This window comes from Brachypodium distachyon, chromosome 2, assembly GCF_000005505.3.
Source record: "Brachypodium distachyon strain Bd21 chromosome 2, Brachypodium_distachyon_v3.0, whole genome shotgun sequence".
In the NCBI taxonomy this organism is placed as follows: domain Eukaryota; kingdom Viridiplantae; phylum Streptophyta; class Magnoliopsida; order Poales; family Poaceae; genus Brachypodium; species Brachypodium distachyon.
This window is the reverse complement of record NC_016132.3, coordinates 42897555-42917894: the sequence shown is the minus strand read 5'-3', so window position 1 is coordinate 42917894 and position 20340 is coordinate 42897555. Positions and strand designations below refer to the sequence as shown.

The 20340-nt window shown below is 53.0% G+C and overlaps 5 protein-coding genes across 5 annotated transcripts; 3 read left to right on the top strand and 2 right to left on the bottom strand.

The window, feature by feature from the left end:
* Positions 1 to 651: 651 nt before the first annotated feature.
* On the bottom strand, positions 652 to 1623 carry LOC112270753 (protein MAIN-LIKE 1-like). The gene is made up of 3 exons (XM_024458844.1): positions 1231 to 1623; positions 888 to 1145; positions 652 to 804 (listed from the first exon to the last, which is right to left on the bottom strand). Exons 1-3 carry the CDS (start codon positions 1621 to 1623, stop codon positions 652 to 654), a joined length of 804 nt encoding a protein of 267 aa, XP_024314612.1.
* Positions 1624 to 5320: 3697 nt separating this feature from the next.
* On the bottom strand, positions 5321 to 7185 carry LOC100836642 (aspartyl protease family protein 2). The gene has a single exon (XM_003569255.4). It carries the CDS (start codon positions 7114 to 7116, stop codon positions 5632 to 5634), a length of 1485 nt encoding a protein of 494 aa, XP_003569303.1. The 5' UTR covers positions 7117 to 7185; the 3' UTR covers positions 5321 to 5631.
* A 1942-nt stretch (positions 7186 to 9127) lies between these two features.
* On the top strand, positions 9128 to 10116 carry LOC104583291 (protein FAR1-RELATED SEQUENCE 5-like). The gene is made up of 2 exons (XM_010235141.1): positions 9128 to 9764; positions 9854 to 10116. The coding sequence occupies exons 1-2, from the start codon at positions 9128 to 9130 to the stop codon at positions 10114 to 10116; spliced, it is 900 nt and encodes a 299-aa protein (XP_010233443.1).
* Positions 10117 to 10158: 42 nt separating this feature from the next.
* Positions 10159 to 11538, top strand: LOC104583290 (protein FAR-RED ELONGATED HYPOCOTYL 3-like). The gene is made up of 3 exons (XM_010235140.1): positions 10159 to 10278; positions 10422 to 10706; positions 10804 to 11538. Exons 1-3 carry the CDS (start codon positions 10159 to 10161, stop codon positions 11536 to 11538), a joined length of 1140 nt encoding a protein of 379 aa, XP_010233442.1.
* Positions 11539 to 12716: 1178 nt separating this feature from the next.
* Positions 12717 to 14557, top strand: LOC112271035. Its single transcript, XM_024459926.1, has 7 exons — positions 12717 to 12811; positions 12892 to 13126; positions 13224 to 13425; positions 13499 to 13594; positions 13699 to 13952; positions 14064 to 14142; positions 14224 to 14557. Exons 1-5 carry the CDS (start codon positions 12772 to 12774, stop codon positions 13945 to 13947), a joined length of 822 nt encoding a protein of 273 aa, XP_024315694.1. The 5' UTR covers positions 12717 to 12771; the 3' UTR covers positions 13948 to 13952; positions 14064 to 14142; positions 14224 to 14557.
* The last annotated feature ends 5783 nt before the right edge of the window (positions 14558 to 20340 follow it).

Genomic DNA, 20340 nt, shown 5'->3' with positions numbered 1-20340 from the left:
ACATCCAAGCACGCACCTTCATAAACTTCCTTAGTGTATTCTCCCCCTTTTTCCCGTGAGGAGTTTCATCGAAAACTATCTCGGTTCTGTCGGCGTCCTTCCTGATCTCATCACGCTGAAATGAGGAAAATATTGTATAACAACAGAATATTCAAAAGGCACAAAAGACTGGAGAAGCATAACACCGTTACCACAAAGTGCAAGACATTAGCATATGATATTTGCCTCCCATCCTTTACAAGCCTGTTGTACTCCACGTTTGCAGCCTCGTCGAATAGGTTGTCATCTTCCAAAATTTCATGGTTGTATGCGGGCCGGCAAATCTCCGCTCTGGTGTTCTCATGATACCAACGAAGGTAGTTGTTAAATGCATCAAGATTTGCCGGCCGTTGGGGGGTTCCTTCACCATTCTCCATCTTGGCCAAGCACCTTTTGAACTTGTCCACATGCACCTTATGTTCCTTAGGCCAATTTTATTTGCTCTTCTATTTTTTCCTATCAAGTCTACAAATATTTGGAAGGCACCATATTATTGCGGTAAAAAGGTAACACCGGAAAACTTAATGGGAACAACAAAAACTTACTCGTGAAGATGTATGTTTGTGTCCTTCTACTTTGGGGGATTGGTCTGCAACAACCCAAACTGTTGCATCACACGATGCGGTTATGAAGTTCAACCGCCCACAAGCATATCATTGGACATCGCATCAACCACAGATGTCTTTCTTCCAAGCACTTCGGGTTTAGCTCATAATCGAATGGGACTCCGAAATCGTCCCCACTACCATATGGCTGCCATTCCACCTTAAATATATCACAAGCATCGCAATGTTCAGTTACCATAGAGCACGGAAATCATAATAATTTTCCGCAATAACAATATTTACCTGCTCAGGGGTTAAAGTGTCGAACTCGTTCGTGTACTGCTTGTACAGAAGTTTACTGTTGTTCCAGTTATCTCTCGTACGGTCCCACTTGTAAGCCCAAGTGGGTCTCCGCAGTGGATCTTCGTGATCGTCCCAATCATTGAATGCCAACGTTTTCGGACGTCCAACGGGGAAGCGTTCCCAGCTCCAAACAGACAGTAGAAGCAGTGGACCACCTATGCCGCTGTCTGGTTTGCTCCGACGACAAGCATCGTCCAACTAAAACAAAAGGCAATCAGGAAATAAATTAAGACATGTCATCACAGGTCATTGCACATAGTAACAACAATGAAATATTAATTACCTGCCGGTAAAGGTAGGCAAGTGCAGCTGTGCCCCAGCTCCAATTGGAGTCCCATACGGTCAAGGCCTTCAGACAATGCCATTGAGCTGCCCTGCCATCCCCGTCAGCAAACAGAGTGCGTGTGATGACATACCACACGTATACTCGTGCGTACTGCTCAACCACCTCGATGGCAGCATCCTCGCGGCACTCGGAGAAGTTTTCAACTATCCAAGTGTATGTTGCGCCCGCTGGCACTCTGTCGTTAGCGGGGTCCTCAGGGACCTCCGGTGCCCTACCAATAAGATCCGCCATCTGCTGGCGCCATCCCGAAGAGGCCGTATTGATACATACCGGTTCCCCGCCGATGGGGAGTGCCAGGATCATGGACAAGTCCTGAAGAGTCACAGTCATCTCACCGGTCCGGAGGTGAAAAGTGTGGGTCTCAGGCCTCCACCGGTGGACAAGCGCGGTGATTGCACAAGCGTTCATCCAAGGTGTCGACCGGGTCACCATATGGATGAACGGAAGGAGCCCTGTCCTCAAACGCCCACGGTGAGCCATGTCGTAGTGATCCATTAGGAGCGCCATCCTACATGTTCCAATTAAGACATATTAACAAACGAATGGGACACCTGTACTCCGAACTATATCAACAAAGCAAGCCTTTCCTACAAATCCATCTTGTGAATTGAAGACAACGATCCAAGGAACAATCCAAACCAGCCATGCCTAAGAAATAGTTGTAACAATTAACACAAAAGAATTGATTATAACAGCCATCCCACATGCATGGAAAAGAGCATACTTTCTGAGGTCTTGTTATCCCCAACAATACAACTTTGTATAACATATCAAGGTATTTGAGCAATAAGTTTTTTCTTCATACAAAACTAGCAACTACCGGCCGGCCACATTCCAAAAAAACCTAGCTTTGTTCTTAGCCGGCCACAGTCCACAAAACAACAATTCTCTTATCTTGACTGTTCATGAGTAGGTGCTGGATTTTATTTGAATGCCACAAATGAGAAGTGGAACAAGTGGCGCATGTATGACTATGTTTAAGTGATAACTTTGAACAGCTTAACATTTCTAGCCAGATCCTAATATGTCATTTTGTTGAAGATTGTGATTCTAGCCGGATCCTAACCCTCGAACCCTAAATGTACAGAAATTTCTCGAGCAAAATGAGGACCAAACTGAGGGGATCGGAGGAGAATACCTGGGGGGAGCAAATGCGACCGGAATCCACGAATAAATCGACGAATCGGGGGAGAGATTTGGAGGGGAGGAACCGCCGCCGCCGCTGCGTTCTAACGGGAAAGAAAAAGGGCCGAACCTTGTGTGCTTGTGTGCGTGAGCCTCTGGCCCGAGCGGTTCGGCTGCTTTAGGGTACGGGGGTATAGCGTCGGGTGAGGAGGCGCTAAACTACTCGTATAGCACCCGTGGACGAGACGCTATAGTGGCTTGCCGTGGGTCCCCGGCATCACCACGCTGGACAAGCACGCCACGCTGGTACCGGTTTAACGCCTGGACACAAGGCGTTATAGCGTAGGGCTAATGCCCAGTATGCGGACGCTACCCGGAAGGGTCAGGTTTGTGAAATAGTTTGGCCGGGAGTCCATATTTCAATTTTTTGTGTGTTTTTTGGTTTAATTTTGTCGAAATTCAGGCGCAGCTGAGCTGGTGGCCCATGCTGTAGTACTACTGACTGTGGTACTCATGGTAGCGAGTTGATGCAAACGGTAAGTGCTGCAGCGTCGCGTAGAGGTGGGTGGTCTGCCCAGTTCTGGATGACCGCGAAATACTGCGTGTAGGGTCATATGTAGATATGGCAACCACGTAGAGGCATCGGCGCTCTTTTGTCGTAACAAAAATGCCGTCCGACGACGGCGACATGCACGATGGATGAGCGAAATGCAGGCGGGAATTATGGGCGGCGGACGATCCATCATCGAACCACGGTCGTCTTTGATGCATCACACTCACAATAAACAGCGTCAAGTTTCGTGTGAGGAGGCGACGTTTGACGGGTTGCAGCGACGTCTTGCTTTCGGGGACAGAAAGTTGTCCGTAATTTTTTTCTCAAATACTCCCTCCGTACGTAGCGTAATTCAAGTTTAAATTCGATCGTCCAGACACATCTTTTACTCCAAATTAACTCAAGTTTTTTGAGTGAATTTTTCAGGCTTTTGAGTGTAAACTATCAACCGCCCGTAACCGCAAGGATGGCTTGCCTTCGTCTAATTCTTTCAACTTTTGAAGAGGCTGATCCAAAAATATAGCCATGCCCTGCTTTAGCCTATATACTGCGCATTTGCGTCTCAGGATGCAACGACCGGTGAAATCCATGTCCTCTAGCTAGTGAACAACCGTCGAACTCACTCTGACTTCGCCTCTACTTTAAAAAATAACAAAGTGTTTGTCATGACAAGTTACAAACTAGAATTGGGATCAAAACACGGTCCTCCTTCGTTTCTAAAATGGGAGCTTCGTCACAGTTCGATGCGTCATGCGATGTGTAGTTCCTCACGAAAACCAGCCGCTTCGTTTTTAGAGCATCTTCAACAGCAGCCCCTAAAAGAAGGCCCCAAAATAGCTTTTAGTGGCTCCCCTCAAATTATAGGGTCTCAAAAAAATCATACAGCTTCAACAGTAGCCTCTATTCCATAGCCCCTTTTTTCTGTATGACATGTGGGCCCTACTTGTCATTGACAGACCTTTTCTTTTTTCCATTTCTTTTTTTTCTCGCTTCTTCTCAACCGAAATTCCCTTCCTCAACGAGCTTCTCTGTCCCAATCATGGTTGCCGCGGGGCAGAGTAGGGCGTCGTGTGGCTGCGGGTCACGGGGCGTGGGGCCAGGGGCGGAGGCAGGGACCAGGCCAGCCCTGGCCCTGCCCCCCCCCTAAGATTTCGAATTTTTACTTGGGTCCCTGCATAATTTTGCGATTTAATCGTATGAGCTTCATATTTTTCTGTTTTGACCCCCTCATAAATAATTCATTCTATTCTGGCCCTTCCTATAATTTTTTCCTGCCTCGGCGCAGGGCGTCGTGGGGCCGCGTAGGGCGGTGGCGGAACAGCTTCGCATGGCTACGGGTCGCGGGGTGGCGCAGGGCGGCGGTGCACGAGAGCTAGGAGGGAGGCGCAACGGCGGACAGGCGGAGTGAGGAGGTAGACCAGCAGCGGCTCGGCCTTGGATCGGCGATGCGCGAAGAGATGCTCGGCCTCGGACCGGCTCGGCCTTGGACAGGCAGCGAGGATGCGTCTGCGGGCCGGCCGTGGACGGCAGGTCGGCCGGCAAAGAGATGATCTGTGCGTGGGAGATGGTGTTGTGCGTGAAGATGTTGACGTGGCATGGACAGGTGAGAATGGGGGCTTGAAGAGGCATTCCAGGGGCCTTCCTTTTAGGGGCTCAAATAAGAACCCTGTTGAAGGCTTCACCTTTGCCTGCTGAAGATGCTCTTACACGGCACACACAGTTCACCGTTGAGCACAAGCGCAATGCATTGCGGCCTCGTGGAACGGCTATGTTTCGCCATGTGCCATTCTTTACACCTCTCGCGAAAGTGCGAAACCGGTCGGCCACCAGTGTACACTGAAGCATGACCCTGCCTGAACTGGAGGGGGGTGGGCCGAGTACTGGCCGTCAGCAGCAGTAACTGACGGGGCCAGCCACAGTTGCAGTGCTGAAAAGAAATCTGGGATGCATGGGTTGGTGGCAGGAGGGCGGACTGCGACAGACGCAGCCAAAAAAGAGGGCACAGTGCCCGAGGCAGGCAAGGAAGAGGGGGCCGGGGGGGCGAAAGAGCGGCAAAGCAAAGGAAAAAGCAAAGCACCAACGTTCTCCTCCGCTCCGTTCGGCGTTCAGCACCCGCAGAGCGAACAAACCGTCCTTCCCGTGTTTCGAGCCAATCTCTTCTACGCTGGCCTCTCCTCGGTCCCATGATGCATTTCTCGGCCGAGATATTTGTAAAAATCTCGACACGAGGGACCACACGCAGGAGTAGTGCCACTGACAACGTCTCTCTTGCTCCTTGGGACCGTTAGAGAACTTCCAATTGACGCCGTAAACGAAAAGCAAAGTACGATAAAACTAACACGGCATGCAAAAACAAGCCCCAGGCCAGGGTCACATGTTTAGAGCAGTTAAAAATACAGCAACACATAAGAATCGCCAAGGGCTCGTTGCAGTGACATTTTTTTAACACAACACTTTTACAGCCTTCAACAAACCACCTTATCCTCTCTCCCAAAGCACACACACCCGACAGCTCTGCGCACCGCCAGGGCTTTACAGCATCCAAAGGCATGCTCCCCACCATAATTAAACCCCTCGTAATCAAATTACGACTACTAACAAAGACGCACTCATATCCGCTAATTAAGGGTTGCTGCTCATAACTTCTACTACTGCTCAAATTAACAGCCCTTGGGCACGAAGCCGACGCGCTGGCCGTCGCCGTCGAACACGACGCGGAAGCCCTGCTGCTGTATGTTGCCGATGATGGAGACGCCACCGTCCGTGCCGGCGAAGGCGAAGCAGAAGGTCCCCTTGGAGTCCACCGGGATCAGGTAGTTCTCCGGTGGCAGCGCGGCTTCCGCGCCGCCAGCAAAGTGCATCGACACCGTCGGCACCTTCACCACCTTGCGCCCGCTCAGGTCGTAGCACGTGTCGAACAGGGAGAACCCGCCCGGGGAGAGGCGGAGGCCCGCGGCGGCCGCGCGGAAGGCGTCGCGCAGCGCGGAGTAGGCCGGGCGCGCCAGGCGGGTCACGGACGTGCCGGAGTCCACGATGACGCCGCCGCGGCCGGAGGACGGGTCGAGGCGGAGGTCGGAGTCGGCCACGCCAGAGACGCGCGCGCCGCCCACGCTGATGCCGACGAGCTGCACGTAGTAGAACGTTTCCATCCGAGGGTTCTTCACCATCGGGGTGAAGGACGCGGCCACCGTGGAGCCTACGGCGCCGGAGCCGAAGGTCACGGTGGAGGAGTGGGAGGCCGGGTTGGCCGACGAGGTACGGTCCACGAGGCAGTAGGAGAAGCTCCGCCCGTAGCGGCGGGAGATCTGGGCGGGGAAGGAAAGGCTGCCGCGGCCGAGCCCGAGGAGCCCCGCCGCCGCGACGAAGAGGCCCTCGTTGTCGTGCCCGCATCCCAGTGCGATGCGCGCCACGCGGGCGCCGCCAGCGAAGGTGAGGGTCTCGGTGGCGAAGTCCCCGGCGGTGACGGAGCCGTCGCCGTAGGCGACCTGGTAGAGGCACGCCTTGCGGCGCAGGTCGCAGCCCCCAGAGTCGAGCCTGCGGCAGAGCGGCGCGGAGCAGCCGACGGCGCCGTAGGAGCGCGAGCGGCGCGGGTCGAACACCTGGCCCGACTGGTCGTAGCAGCGCCTGCACGGGGCGCACTGCAGCCACACGACGTCGCTGCCGGTGTCGAGCACCATGAGCGCGGGGGTGGCGGGCGTCCCGACCCCGATCTTGGTGAAGTACTCCCCGCTCCCCTGGGCCAGCCCGGACACCACGGGGGCCACGACCCCGCTGCCGGTGCGACGCGTCCCGTTGGCCGCGCCCGCTGCCGCCGAGATCCGGGCCGCCCTCTTCCCGTCCCGCTGCAGCCGGTGCCCGAGCAGCTCGGCCGCGGTGGCATTTACCACGAAGTCATCCCGGTGGACCACGCTGAATTGGACCGTCGAAGGGGTGGCATCCTCGGCAGCGGCGAGGTTCCCGGCGAAGACGTCCTTATCGTCGCCGCGAGCTAATTCCGATGAGGCAGAAAAAGGTGTGGGCGAGAGAGGGGTGACAAGGAGGGACTGGGTCTGGACGGGCTTGGCGGTGGCACTGGAGGCAGCGGCGGCGAGCAGGAGGAGAAGCGCGGATAGGGAGACCAAGGGTGACGGGGGCGCCATGGCCATGTGAGGAGGCGTGAAGTGGGGGGCGGTGCTGCACTGCGAAGCGCTGCGGTGGTATAAGAAGGGGAGTGGGTGGGGCGAGTCATTATTCCAGGAGAGTAGGTTTAAATCTCGATTAGAGGATGACGGGAAATTATCGGGGGATCAGAGGACGGTCAGGGTAATCAATGACATGGTTCTCCGCGCAGACGTCAGGGACCAGGGGGTATGTTTTGGCTGGCAGCTAGCGGCGGTGCTCCTCCTCCTCGGGGTGGCGGTGAGAGAGGAATAGATGTTGGGACGCTGGTTTTGTTTGACTTTACGACGACCAGCTGGTGTGGACACGTTTCCCGTGTGCCGTCGGTGCATCGCCGCTCGGGCGTGTGTGATCTGGTGCGCAGGCAACGTTTAAACCGTCCGGAATCTACTTTGTTACGCTAACACGCTATGTTTCAGTTAAACGTCATCTGGCTTGGCAGCGGACGTCCACGTGGTTACTGGGAAACTGAAAAAAAGAACACACGATACAACTGAGACTAGAGATGCAAACAGTATCCCACCAACAGTTCACTTTCGAAAATAATTTTTTTTCCGCCATGCCTGAAAGAAAACCCTGCTGAACCTCATTTGGACAACAATTTGCATATTAAGAGAAAAGTTGTTCATCTGTTTACAATCTATAATACTTCCTCCGTTCAACAAAAATATGTCTTAAATTTATCAAAATTTGGATGTATCACTTAATGAGAGTGGATTTTTGGCCTGTACACCCATTGGCCTGTACTATCCAGCAGTAGCCGCCGTCCCCCTCCACGACGCTGGCTCTGTTCTGCGCCACATCTTCCCCCTGTTTTCGACAACGCTCTCCGCCCTTCTGTCACAACGGCTTCTCTTTCGCCAGCATCTGGCCGTAGTTCCTCTCCGCCCTACGCTGCAACTCCGAGAGAGATGCAGCAGGTATGGATGCTCATGTTCCGGACCATGTCCGTGCGGTTGCGAGGTCCCCCCAACGACGCGAGCGCCTTCTCATTTATGTTTTTGGAAAAATACACAGGTTGATGTCCGTGGTGCGGGGGCTGGACCAGCGGCGCCAGATTTCGGAGTTGACGTTGCGGTGGCTGGGAGACGGGTGCATGGTCTGAACCGGAGGCGCCAGATTTAGGCGTCGAGGTAGTGGAGATTGTCGGGGCAGGTGCGGCGTCTGGACCAGCGGCGCGCGATTTAGGCGCGGACGTTCTGGTGAATTCTAGGGTGGGCAACGAGCAAGGACCGTTGTGCGAGACAGTTGCCGGGGACGGAGCTGGGTCATTTCAGACGGGAGGAGACGGCGAGGGTGGCTCAACGATGCTGCCCCCGGCATACGCCGCGAGGTATGTTTCCTTGGCTCGGATTCTTGACGAGTATCAGATGATCCCACTGGGGGTGTCGTCTTAGTGTACTTGCAAGTTGTTTTAGACAACGCTAGTTCTGATTTCATGGACCTGCTGCTGTCATCCCCTTTTTCTTGCGCCCTGAAATCAGTGGTTTTTGGGGTGGGTGCACGATGCAGGTTCTGAATTTTTTTGGCAGTCTGTGTTGATCTGCCTGGCAATGCTGTTTTACGCAGGGTGAGGGGGCGTTCTGGACCAGACTCTTGCGTTGGATCGCCGCGTGAAATTGGAGCGGTCGAGAACGCCTCGAGGAACGCGCCTGCTATAGGGCTGGGCAAGCACATTTTCGAGCCTGTGATCGGGACAGTGTTCGATTCGTTGGCCGAGGCATACGATTTCTACAATCTCTATTCATGGGAGGTCGGTTTTGGTATTCGGTATGGCAACAACAACACGAATAGGCATGGCTATCACACGTCGCAAGATCTGGTGTGCCAGTGAGCGGTTAGTACGGTCTCTTGTTCTTGCCAATTTTCATATATGGCGGCACGTCTGACAAAAATAACTGATCTTTACAACTTTTCTGCTGATCTGTGAATGAGAGTACTTAAGGCTCGCCGCAGAAGTCAAGGGGCGAGGGCTCTAGGTGTGCCTGCCCGGCCATCATGCGCATGCATTGGTCTGACGATCACGGGTGGTCCGTCGTGCTGCACCGAGCTGACCACAACCACCACCTGTCAGGGACCTGCGGGGAGAAGATGCACTGGAATTCCCTTAGGAGGATTGATCAGGCAACCAAGGACACTGTGAAGCATTTCATGGAGAACAACATCAGCCTTAGCAAAGGGCACTATATTTTGGGGAGCATGAACGGGTCGATGGATACTCTTCCATTCACGAAGAAGGCGCCGCACATAGTCTGCCAGAAAGTAAACAGAGAGCAAAGGGACGATGACATGAAGAAGACGACTGATCTATTCCGGAAGATGCATGATGCCGACCCGGACTTTGCCTTCAGGCTCCAGCTGGACCAGGAGGGGAGGGTTGTTAACCTTATCTGGACAAGTGGACGCAGCCGGCGCCAGTATAGCTGCTTTGGGGATGTTGTTATTTTTGATACAACCTACACCACCAACCGGTACACGATGCCATTTGGTCTCTTCGTGGGCGTGAAAATTCACTACCAGACGGTTATCTTTGCGGGCATACTTATGCGTGAAGAGACGATCGAAGGTTTCAATTGGGCGTTTGCTGAATTCGTTTCTCTGATGGGAGGCAAACCACCTGTGACAATGCTGACAGGTTACATTTGTGCACCATTGTTATCTGATTCTCTCGAATTCGTTATTTTGTACCTGTGCAGTTATTCGGTACTACCTTATTTTGTGCAGATCAATGCCGTGCGATGGAGGTAGCGATTGGAATGACACTCCCTGGGATGAGACATCGATGGTGCAAATGGCATGTCTTTCGCAAGGCGAAAGAGGAGCTTGGCGGGATCGACAGCAAGAAAAATGGGTTCAAGCAGGCGTTCAACAATGCCATAAATGAGATGCTGAGAGTAGATGAGTTCGAGAAAGCATGGGGTGAGCTGGTTGAGGCATACGACCTCACGGATAAAAGTTTTATGATAAGGGCTTTCGAGGCACTATAGAAGTGGGCGAAGCCATTCTTCAAGGACAAGTATTGCGGGAGGATGACCTCCACCCAGCGAGTGGAGAGCGCCAACCACATGCTGAAGGTGTACGTGCCAAAGCACTCATCAATGAACAAGTTTGTGTCACAGTATGACAAGCTCCGTAAGGACAGGAACGAGGCAGAAGATTCATAAGAGCACATGAACAATCAGGTTCTGGGCGTCCTATTCTGCTGGTGTTTTTACACAGGGGCTGTTTTTAACTAGGAGCTGGTTTAAACCAGTACACAATGAATTTGACGCTGCCAAGTTTGTCTTTGTAGGCTACCGGATGCGCTAGGGGAGGGTGGCCTATCGAGAGGCATGCATCAAAGATTTACACAAGGGCTGTTATGAGGCATTTCAAGGATGAGCTTGTGAAAGGCCAGTCGTTCATTCCGAAAGAGCTTGAGGCCGGCAAACTCTATGATCTTCAGCACGCGTATGCGGAGCATAAGCCCTCCTGGTCTCGCTCGTCATTTATTGTCAGGATTGAGGACGATGAACATTACCATTGCGAGTGTGGATTGTATCCCCACGCGGGTATGCTCTGTGGCCATGTCATTCGGGTAAGACTTTCTTCCAATATTGAAGACCTGTTTTTTGCATGTCATGAGGGACTGAACGTGCGTTGACTGTGTGTATACTTTTCATGTCTATGAAAAGCTCATGATACATCTTGGTGTGAGGAGGGTCCCTGACTGCCACATCATGAAGAGGTGGACAAAGAATGAAAGGGACCTGCCGGATGTGCTTTTCGATGGCGGCAGTGGTGACCTGCGGCCTGTCCTTCCGAGATCTTTAATGCAGAATCTGATGCGGGTTATTGTCTTAGAGCTGTTGAAGATGGGAAACAAAAGTGACGAGGCGTCCCGTATTGTCATGAAACACGTGACGGCTGCAAAATGTGAATTGAGGAATACCGAGATGGAGACGCCACCCGTGTACTACTCGAGTGAGTGCGAAGATGGCGTGAAATCGAGAAGACCTATGTCACGGCCACTCGACCCGGTGAAAGGACTGGCTGAGCATGGACCATTCACGGACGATGGGGTTGCGATCAGGGAGCCGCTGGTCAACAGGCGTCGAGGTCGGCCCAAGGGAAATAGGTACAAGTCTTGCCTCGACAGTGCACCAAGGAAGACCTGCGCCAATGTTGCTGCAGCTGATCGGCTGGAAGGGCTATCGAAGCAAACAGTTTTCTGCAGGAAGTGCAGGAAGCCGGGGCACAATGCGGCGACCTGTCGAGGCGATGCACGGGAATCTCAGCAGCCAGAAGGTGGCCCCGTTAAGAAAGCACGGCGGCAGAACAGATGCGGCAGGTGCAAAGGGCTGGGGCATAATGCAGCCACCTGTGCTGTGAGAGTGAAGTGTTTCTGGCAGGTGGAAAACCAAATGTAAGGCATGTGCTTCGAAGCATTACTCTGTGTGAGAGATTAAGGTGCCGCCCAAGGCCTGACCTGTATTTTTGGCAATGACCTTCTTATTTGTAGACGATCTGCATGTTGTGTTCCTTGGAAGCAGTCCCAATGAAGGAACGCCGCCTGTGTTGGCTTTTCTCGTTCATATTTGGTCCTGTGATCGCTAAGCATGCGTCTAACTGATCACCCGCTGTACTCTGAATCATCGTATCTCTTTCTGCCGGTGAGGGCGTGCCGTGATTTGCCGGAAATGTAGCAGTGTCGATCTTGCGGTGCCAGGGGGTAGCAACCATACCGTCCCGTCGTGCGCCAGCGTGGAGTCCGCTGGGCCTCACACCTCGGTTCAAGATATCGTGGTAGCACATAGCGAGAGCCTGGCACGGTAGGACCCGTCTGGGGCCCGCATCTCGATTTCAAATTTTCAAAAAACGGGCGACCGCACCGGGTTGGTCGTGTGCTGGACAGGAGGGCAGATGGCTTGCATATAAGAGATCGTCTTCCTCCAAACGACGCCAGCGGCGAGGTAGCTTGAGTGCAGAGAACTAGATCGCAAAAACACAATGTCTGATTTCGTTGCTTCCGGCGAGTCGGAAGCGGCCGTCTCCTGCCTGTCGCAGGACTCGGTCATTAGTGTCTCGGAGACTACCATCGAGATAGCTCCGGTTGGCCTTCCTGCAGTGAAAAGAAAGCATCATGAGTCACCGTCGATTCAACAACGAAATTCGCGTTAATGAAGCTACTTCTGTGCAGGCGAGCGTCAGTGACAACGGCTACGACGGCGATGGTGAGGAAAGCGTCGGTTTTGGTGGCGGTGCGGACAGTGACGCCGAAGGTCTGGGAGAAGAAGAGGCGACGGCCGAAGGTCTGGGTACTCGATCTGGTTAGTTCCTAATTTCCGGTTATCTGACCAGTAGTAGCATCGTCCTTCATTTGTTTTGACGCCCTCAACGCATTCAGTAACGCAGGTCCTGGGCGCTGGTGGTGCTGCTGGCCCGGAGGAGGAGGTAGCAGACAACACGGCGATGCTGCAGGCCGGTGCGGAGGCACAACACGAGGTGCTCGACGATGGCGAGGAGTCCAGCAATGGTCGGCACGTCGTGATGCTGCGGTTCGAACCGAAGATGGAGGACAAACAACACCTCCGGGGGTCGCGGACAGCATTCCTCTGCAGGAGTTTGATTCGTCTGGTACTCCTGGCGATCCAATAGTGGTGATGGGTGAGGACGACGAGCCCATTTTTGACTCCACCCTTGGTACGAGGATCCCAGGCTTTCGCATTCCTCCAATTCTTGTTGACACCTATCTAGAAAATGTTTGTCCTTCTGCCGTACAGTACCACCGGGACCTGCTGCCACATTTGTGTTTGGAAGCCTGGATGCTGGGGATGCTCATTATGCCCAAGCCAACCAAGAAATGCCGCCTGGTGCAGATGTCAAGATGGTGGATGAACATTCCCGGTTTGGGGTGACCCCGTTCTCTGCAGGCATGAAGCACAAACACACGCTGGGGCCAACTTGTCGTGCTGTACTGAAACTTCTAGAGCAGAAGCACTCGTACGCCCATGATAGGTGAGCCGCGCGACGAAACTTGTTATCTTCTGGGCTCTGTTTTTCTTCCGTCGTGTCATACTGAAGCTTCTTGGACACTACTTGTCTGTTGTTCCAGTACATGGTTTGTTCAGAACACCCCAGATGTGTTGGTGCTTGAAGCAGGCCAGTTGTATGCTGCCTTCAGGAGGCACGGCGAGTTTTCTGTGGATGTAGTCGATGCTCTGTCTAGGCTCTTCACGGCGCTGGATAGGGACATGTACCTGGAAGTGGGTGTACCTGATAACATCTGGAGGCACTTCCTCCCAGCTTCGTTCGCGGTTTGTGTACCTCTATTGCCTGACCATGTTTATTGGAGAATATGGTCTCCTGTGATCCTCTCTGTGCTCGCAGGTTGGTGTCGTTAATGGCGAGGATCGCGGCTCAGCGAAATTCAAGGACATGTTTATTGGAGACCACCTGGGATACGACGTGGAGAACTGCAGGATGGTGAGCATGTGTTGCGCAATTTACATCCAGCTTTTGGTTTATTCACCTTGTAACCTTTGTGTCGTCGTGGACTGATAACGAGATACAAAACTTCGGCCGTGAAGTTCCTGGCCCCTTTCCCTAAAAATGGGAGCTGGGTGGTGTATACGTGGGACTTTCTCTGCAGGGAAGTGGGCGTGATGGACCTGGCCATGCAGAACACAACTATTACTCAGAGCCAGTGGACACACGACGACACCATGCAAGCTCTGCACACCACCTTGTTCGAGTGCATAGACAACTTCTTCAGGGGCTGGGAGCATGCTCCATTGAGCTGGACTTATGTGCACCACATTATGCTGGGGGCGCGTTGACACATGTAATTCTCTTCATACAAAATCACAGAGTGTCTCGGCTCGACAAATCGGGGCCATCGATTGCTTTTTGGCACAACCCTCCCAGGCTAATCATGATGACTGCAACTATGCAGGCGAAGCGACTCGGGTGTCCACGCGATGCATTACGCACGTTACTTTGATGGTGATGAGCTCACGGATGCTACGGCTGAGGTTTGTTGACAACTTTTTGCCTCATCCTGTGAATGTCTGTGCTTGATCGAGTGCTTAGTCTTTGCTTTTGTTGGGACAAAGAATGATACGGCATTGGCCAGGGCCGACATGCTGTACCAGATGCTTGTGATGGATGACAACAAGGGGGATGTGCCTGAGTTCTTGTCACACTGCCTACCACACTACCCAAGCTAGGAGTACGTTGCGGGGGCAAGGCTTCCTGGCACGACATCAGTTCTCTTTTGAGGGGATCGCAGAATGGTGCTTCATGAACATTCATTTCATCATGTTCGTGTTCGCCAATGGGCGTGGGACCAGTACAATTGGTGTTTATTTTTGCGACTATGCTGTGCGTTGACCTTGTTTGCTAGGCGCATGATGAATTTGTTAGAGCATTTCATGCTGTCGTTGCTCCTCTTGAGCTTTAGTATGTTAGTTCGTCCTGAACATTTGATGCTGTCGATGCTTCTCGTTAATCTTTCGCATGTTATCTCCTTCAGATCCTTTTTTCTGACTCATAGTAAGCGGCAGATGCTTGTAGGAATGTGTTGGGTGTGTCGCCAGTCTTGCTCTCAGAGAATTGTCGCGGGACTCTGATCTAAAAAGGATGGATCGGGATGGGTGCGCGGGGAACGCTTGCAGTTTCCAAAAACTTGGGCCCAATTGGAACACGTTTTCATATCCCCCCCCTCCCCGTGGGCACTAGCAGCCCATGTGGCCAGTAGCCGGCATGCTGGTCCTGCCTTTCACTGCTGCCGCTGGGTGTGCCAGTATAGCCATACCAGGGTGGGCGAACTGTGACGCCATCGTCCAGGTGCCAAAAAACCGGATCGCCTCGATTGATTCGGTGCTGTCTCGCGCCGCAAACTAAAGCGACGGGTGGTGCGTAGTACTTCGGCCTGTGGCCGATGAAGGGACGGGGGGTGCGTAGTACTATGTCCTGTGGGGCCATGCTTGAACTCTCATGTAAATTAAGACAGGCCAGCTTGCCGTGGTTTAGCTGGCGCCATGGCTGGACAACATCTAGGAAAGAAGACTTATACATGTCGCTCAACATCTAAGAATGAGTACTTATATAGGTTGCGAGGTAGTCTATGTGATTAACAAGGCCGGAAGTGTTTGTTGCAAAATGGACAAGTTCATACAGCGTTGGGACATGTAGAAGAAAAGCAAGTGTTGCGTGGGGGTAGTTGCACTCCCGAAGTCCCTTCGCACGGTATCTGTCTAGTCATCGTCTATTGTTTGGGCGAAGATGGAAGGCAGTTGCCCTTTGTTCTCGTCCATTGACAGTACCTCGTACAGAAACTTCTCCTTGAAGGAATCGATTGCATCCTGTAATTTGTTTTCTGATGTTAACCAACTGTTTGTCGAAAACATAAAATTGACAAAAGGACGGTCCTGATCGGTCTTACCGGTGTTGGTTTGGATGCTAGGGTGTGGCCATCGAAGTTGACGATGCTAAATAGGGTGTAAATCCCAGAACTCATCCTGATGAAGAACACATGAGATGCAGTTGTCATGTCTTGTGGTGACGAAGGAGAAGTTAAGAAATGTGTTCTGGGCGACTTTGTGCTTACGGTTCGGCTGTTAGGTTGGGGTTGCTTAGTACAGAGACGTCCCACCCATTCCAATCCGGGGTCCAGCCATTGAAGAAGAGGCCAACACTTCTTGCAAGCGCTGCCTGTAGCTTATCAACGATGGACCGGTGCGCCTTCAGAATATCCCCTGCTGTCCTTGTGCCAGATGCAGGGTCGATGATGGTCGTGTGGCGGCGCTTGATGTCCCATGCATACGCGCACCATGATCTGGCTGCCAACAATGGAAGGACAACCTGCATTGACAGAATGGATCTGCGGTGTGAGTTCCCATACAAAACATCTTGAGCATAAAGCGGAAATGAACAGGTGCAGGCGCTGATCGTGAGGTGTCCATCGACCAAGATGGTAGTTCAGACCGTTCTGCAGCTCATAGTTCACCGAGCGGCCTGTGAGCTGGTCCCGCACTGCAACATTGTGAGATGGGTATGCATTGGCCATGACGTGAATCTGTTTTTTTTTCACACGAGAATAATAAACGTAACTGGCGTTAGTCCAACAAACAAGATGCAAGAAAAATGACAGGGAGTCAGGTCCGGCAAGGAGGGTGTACCGAGAAGTCAGACTCGAATATGTGGCGCCACCGGATGTGTCTTAGCCTGTTTGGGTACATCTTGTTGTCGAGCTGCTTTATGCGTCGTTATTACCCGTGGCAGCTTGACCCGTTATTACCCATTTAATTGTAAGTCCATCGACCTCAATATACCTCGGGTGGTCATGGAACACCCATGCCCTGGATTGGTTGGCAGCACCCACAATTACAAACAAAAAGACGGGAAAAAATAATAAAGGAGGCGCAGTCGAATTGGGGCGCTAGTGTGCTTTTGCATGTGCGACGGGGAGTGGCCACCACTAACCTTTTTAGTTCTGGTGAGGTGGTGCTAGCAAGCCAGTCCATTAGGCTTCGGGTTGTGTCCGTGTCCCTATCTGGATGTGAAAATCCGATTGCCCAAGGTGACTTGGCAAACTGGCCGGGCCTGACTGCTTGCTTGACTATCCGAGAGTCGCTGTACTCTTCTGCCAAGTTCCTGCCGCTCCGCTCGAGGAACCCTGGTGATAGATCCAACCTCAGAGCTAAAGCACATTCAGAGTAAATTGTATTTCCGTGTGCGGCGAATGGGGTGTGACATTCCCTGGCTTCCCGGGTGGGGGGTTTTGTGGGTGGTCCTCACTTGGGCAGGCAGGCATCTCGGGGGTGTTCGTCACGACATAGTCCTCCTTCACCGGTGACTCTATGACAAGATCAAATGTCGGGCAATTGTCGATCAGTGGGTTGCCTGTGTGTCTCCATGTGTGTTAGTGCTTAAAGGAAAACTGCGGGTACACCGGAAAATGCTAGTTTTTGAGCTCGATGACCAGAAAATGTTATTACTAACCTGTGGTCCCCCTTGGTGTAACATTACATGGTGTTTTGCCTGCTGTATGTCCGCTGCTTGGTGCCGATACAAACTGATACGCTGCATGTTGGGGAGTTGGCCCTTCACCTGCAAAACCAAATCCTTGTCAACGTCTGGTCAGGCTGTTGGTAGGCAAGGTGTATTGAGCACAGCGAATGGGTTACCGGTGATGCTGGTCTTCGTGGCAGGAGTTGTGAAAGGATCCTTCATCATCGGCAGGTGGGCCCCTCCTTGCTTAGTGGTTGGCATGGACTGGTGCCATCGGCCTCCATATTGCACACTTAATTCGACAGGAAAAAGGCAGATGCAAAGATGAGAGGGCGTCTGGTGTTCCAGGCATTGGAGGATGTGTTCAGGGCTATATAGATGTACAACGGCTGAAAGATGACGAAAGGTTACCTTGCATGCTGCTGCTCCCCCCAGCCTGGGTTGGTTGAGTCGCCACCGGAGTATTCTGTGTGTCCAATGTGACCGGGGGAGGCAGTTGTGGCTGCCTCCAGCCGACCCTTCTGGAACTCCTTGGTCTCTCTTCGGTTTTGGACTCACCGCCGCTAAGGAAATCTTCAGGGCCACGCTTAGGTGTTGGCGCATAGCCCCCACGCTGGATCTCCTTGTCCAGTAGTTTTGCAGCGAGCCTCATGTTTTCCCCGATTATTTCTGTTTTGAAAAATCTGGGTCAGCATGATGCACCGAGCATTGTGGTACTTCAGCGCGTCGACGATGTCTAGACCCAACATCCCTGGATAGTTTTCCTTGAGAAACATAGTCAGCTCGTTGCCGCGGAAGGTGAGGCAAGCGCCCCCTTGAGCGAGAGGTGAGGTTGTAGCTGGCTGCTGCACAACTGGCTTACCTCGGAACTAGCGGCGGATCGCAGGCAGTGGCGCCCTTTGCGTGCTTTGTTGCCTCGGTGTACATTCAATCCTTGGCTCGAACGACATGTAGCAAGACTGGTCCTATGGCAAGGCCTGCATTGTACATGAAGGGCCGATTTGGTTTCAGAAGGTAGGTCCTGAAAACAAACGAATAAAAGCAGAAAATAGAGTCCTGTCAAGAAACACTGTTCCATGTTCATAAGCTTTAACCTGGAGGGCTCCGTACCCAGCATCGCCCTTGCTGTCGGCCTGGATCATCTTATTGATGGTTGTCTCGTCCGCATAATCCCGTATGCGGGGGAAGACCGTGTGTGGCATCAGCAAGGGGCCCAACTTGATGTTAGCGAGATAGTACACCTGCATCAAAAATGGCAATGAGGGTCAGGTTTCGACACTTGTTCTCTTTGTTTGAAAAAAATGGGCAGTATTCCTGCTTGGGGGATTGGGGGGGGGGGGGTGTAGTGCCTGCGCAAGGAGCGGGCATCCCGTGACGGATTTCGTCATCGTGCCTTTCTGGATGTCTGCTTGCACCCTGGACGCTGCATCAATTATGTGTTCCAGCACATACAGGCCCCAATTGAACTCCTTTATCTTACTTGCCTTGTACTATGCACCCCAGAACTCGGTTGATCCATGTCCATGCTTACCCGTCGGTGCCAGGAAGCGTCCGACATACCACACCACGGATGCAATTTGGAACTCCTCTATGGTTTCGGTGGTGATCCCTTCGCCCCATTCCTTCTGAACAACAACTTCGGTTGCCTTGAGGCCGTTGGAGCAGTATTGCTGAGAATCCATAGCATGCCTGACGAAGTCGGTCTTCTCTTCGTTGGTGTCTGGTTCGAATCCACAAACTGTTCTGTCGGTGGATGGGACCCTGATCAGCAGGCCGATGTGCTCGGCCCGCATGTGAATGCAGCCGTCCGGTCCAATCTTCATGGACCGGCTCTTCACATCTATCCTGCTTAGAACGGCTACGGTGTACCTATGGTTTACCCTATTGATCCTGGGAGTATGGAGGCAGCCACCAAAACCGATGTCCAAGACGGCCTTTCTCTTCCTCTCGCAAAACTTGTTTATGATTTCTGCGACATGCCGCGCTGAGCTACGCGCAGTGCGCGTGCCTTGCGCCCCTTCCCTCTGCCTGAATGCTCGGTCTCCTCGCCGTCACGACTTGCATCCGTCGTCCTGCCCGATCTGTCGCCGCTAGCTTCCGTCGCCACGGCCTTCCTCCTGGCCATGGAGCGGCACGTCCGGGTTGGCGGACGGCGTGGTGCCTGCGTGTGGGAGCAGCGTTCACAGATGAGGTCCGAAGCCAAAAGTGAGGACAAAACGTGGGGCGGATCTACGCATCCTACAGTGAAATGAAACACATCCCTAAGGGAAGGGATAAGAACATCTTACAGTGCTTCCGGCTCCGCCATCTTCAGGCTCCATGGCGCCGGTTGAGGGGCAGAGCAAGGTTTGTGAAGCGCGTCTGGGGGGAGGGCGAGCTCAGAGTCCAAGCAAACCTGAAGGATAAAGGGGGGGTGGGTGCGAGTCACTGACTCGCTGAGCTGCTAGCTATCACCCCTCCAAAGCAGAGCTGCCGCTGGGAATCCAGGAGAGGTTGCGTGTACAGAGTCGTGCAGCAAAGAAAAGTCGCATACCTACTTTTCTTGTGGGTCCGATAGGGACTTGCGCGGTGATGGGCGTCAAGTTCCGTGTCCTTCGCCCAACACACGTCACGCAACAGGCGAGTGGCTGGGCGCGAACGCCGTCGTCAAGGCCGTTCCGGCGGTGGCTCCCTCAGGACAATCGAAGATTATGACTACTTTCCCACCGCATCAAAACAGGGCGACTTCAGCAATCTAAATGCAAGGCAAATAGAGATCTGGATTAATCCTCCTGGGAACGGGGGACAAGCCCCTCACGAAAAGTACATGGACGCTGCTACTACAACAAACAACAGCCCCGCGATGCCGGCGACGACGCTGTCAGGGGTGACTAACAACAACAAAATGAGAAACAACGCGAGCTGGCGCATCTTCTTGCTCCTGCGCAGATCCTGCACCAGTCGCACCTGCCTGTGCTTGTTAGTTAGCTTTTGGTGAGCGTACCGGCGCTGGAGCTCGCCCAATTCGAACGACAAGCGCTCGAGGTCTTGTTCCCTTGCGGCGACCATCCTTTCCGCCGATGCGAGTGACTCCAACCACTGCTCGCGTACGGGCCTGCTGCAATACTCCACCATTGCATCAACGTAGTCCATCACGAGATCCGCCCAAATCCAGGTCTTGCAACTCCACTGCTTCATCAAGAAACAAAAAAAATAAGAAGACCCAGGCATGGAGCGAC

Bases quoted from the DNA above. Each gene is read 5' to 3' on its own strand.
- LOC100836642 (XM_003569255.4), bottom strand. From the start codon at position 7,116: ATGGCCATGGCGCCCCCGTCACCCTTGGTCTCCCTATCCGCGCTTCTC.
- LOC104583291 (XM_010235141.1), top strand. From the start codon at position 9,128: ATGCGCATGCATTGGTCTGACGATCACGGGTGGTCCGTCGTGCTGCAC. The intron at 9,765-9,853 runs GTTACATTTGTG...TATTTTGTGCAG, and splicing joins ACCTGTGACAATGCTGACAG to ATCAATGCCGTGCGATGGAG.
- LOC112270753 (XM_024458844.1), bottom strand. From the start codon at position 1,623: ATGACTGTGACTCTTCAGGACTTGTCCATGATCCTGGCACTCCCCATC. The intron at 1,146-1,230 runs GTAATTAATATT...CTTTTGTTTTAG, and splicing joins TTGCCTACCTTTACCGGCAG to TTGGACGATGCTTGTCGTCG. The intron at 805-887 runs GTAAATATTGTT...GATATATTTAAG, and splicing joins ACACTTTAACCCCTGAGCAG to GTGGAATGGCAGCCATATGG.
- LOC112271035 (XM_024459926.1), top strand. From the start codon at position 12,772: ATGGGTGAGGACGACGAGCCCATTTTTGACTCCACCCTTG. The intron at 13,127-13,223 runs GTGAGCCGCGCG...CTGTTGTTCCAG, and splicing joins CACTCGTACGCCCATGATAG to TACATGGTTTGTTCAGAACA. The intron at 13,595-13,698 runs GTGAGCATGTGT...TCGGCCGTGAAG, and splicing joins ACGTGGAGAACTGCAGGATG to TTCCTGGCCCCTTTCCCTAA.
- LOC104583290 (XM_010235140.1), top strand. From the start codon at position 10,159: ATGACCTCCACCCAGCGAGTGGAGAGCGCCAACCACATGCTGAAGGTG. The intron at 10,279-10,421 runs GCAGAAGATTCA...TTGTCTTTGTAG, and splicing joins TCCGTAAGGACAGGAACGAG to GCTACCGGATGCGCTAGGGG. The intron at 10,707-10,803 runs GTAAGACTTTCT...GTCTATGAAAAG, and splicing joins TCTGTGGCCATGTCATTCGG to CTCATGATACATCTTGGTGT.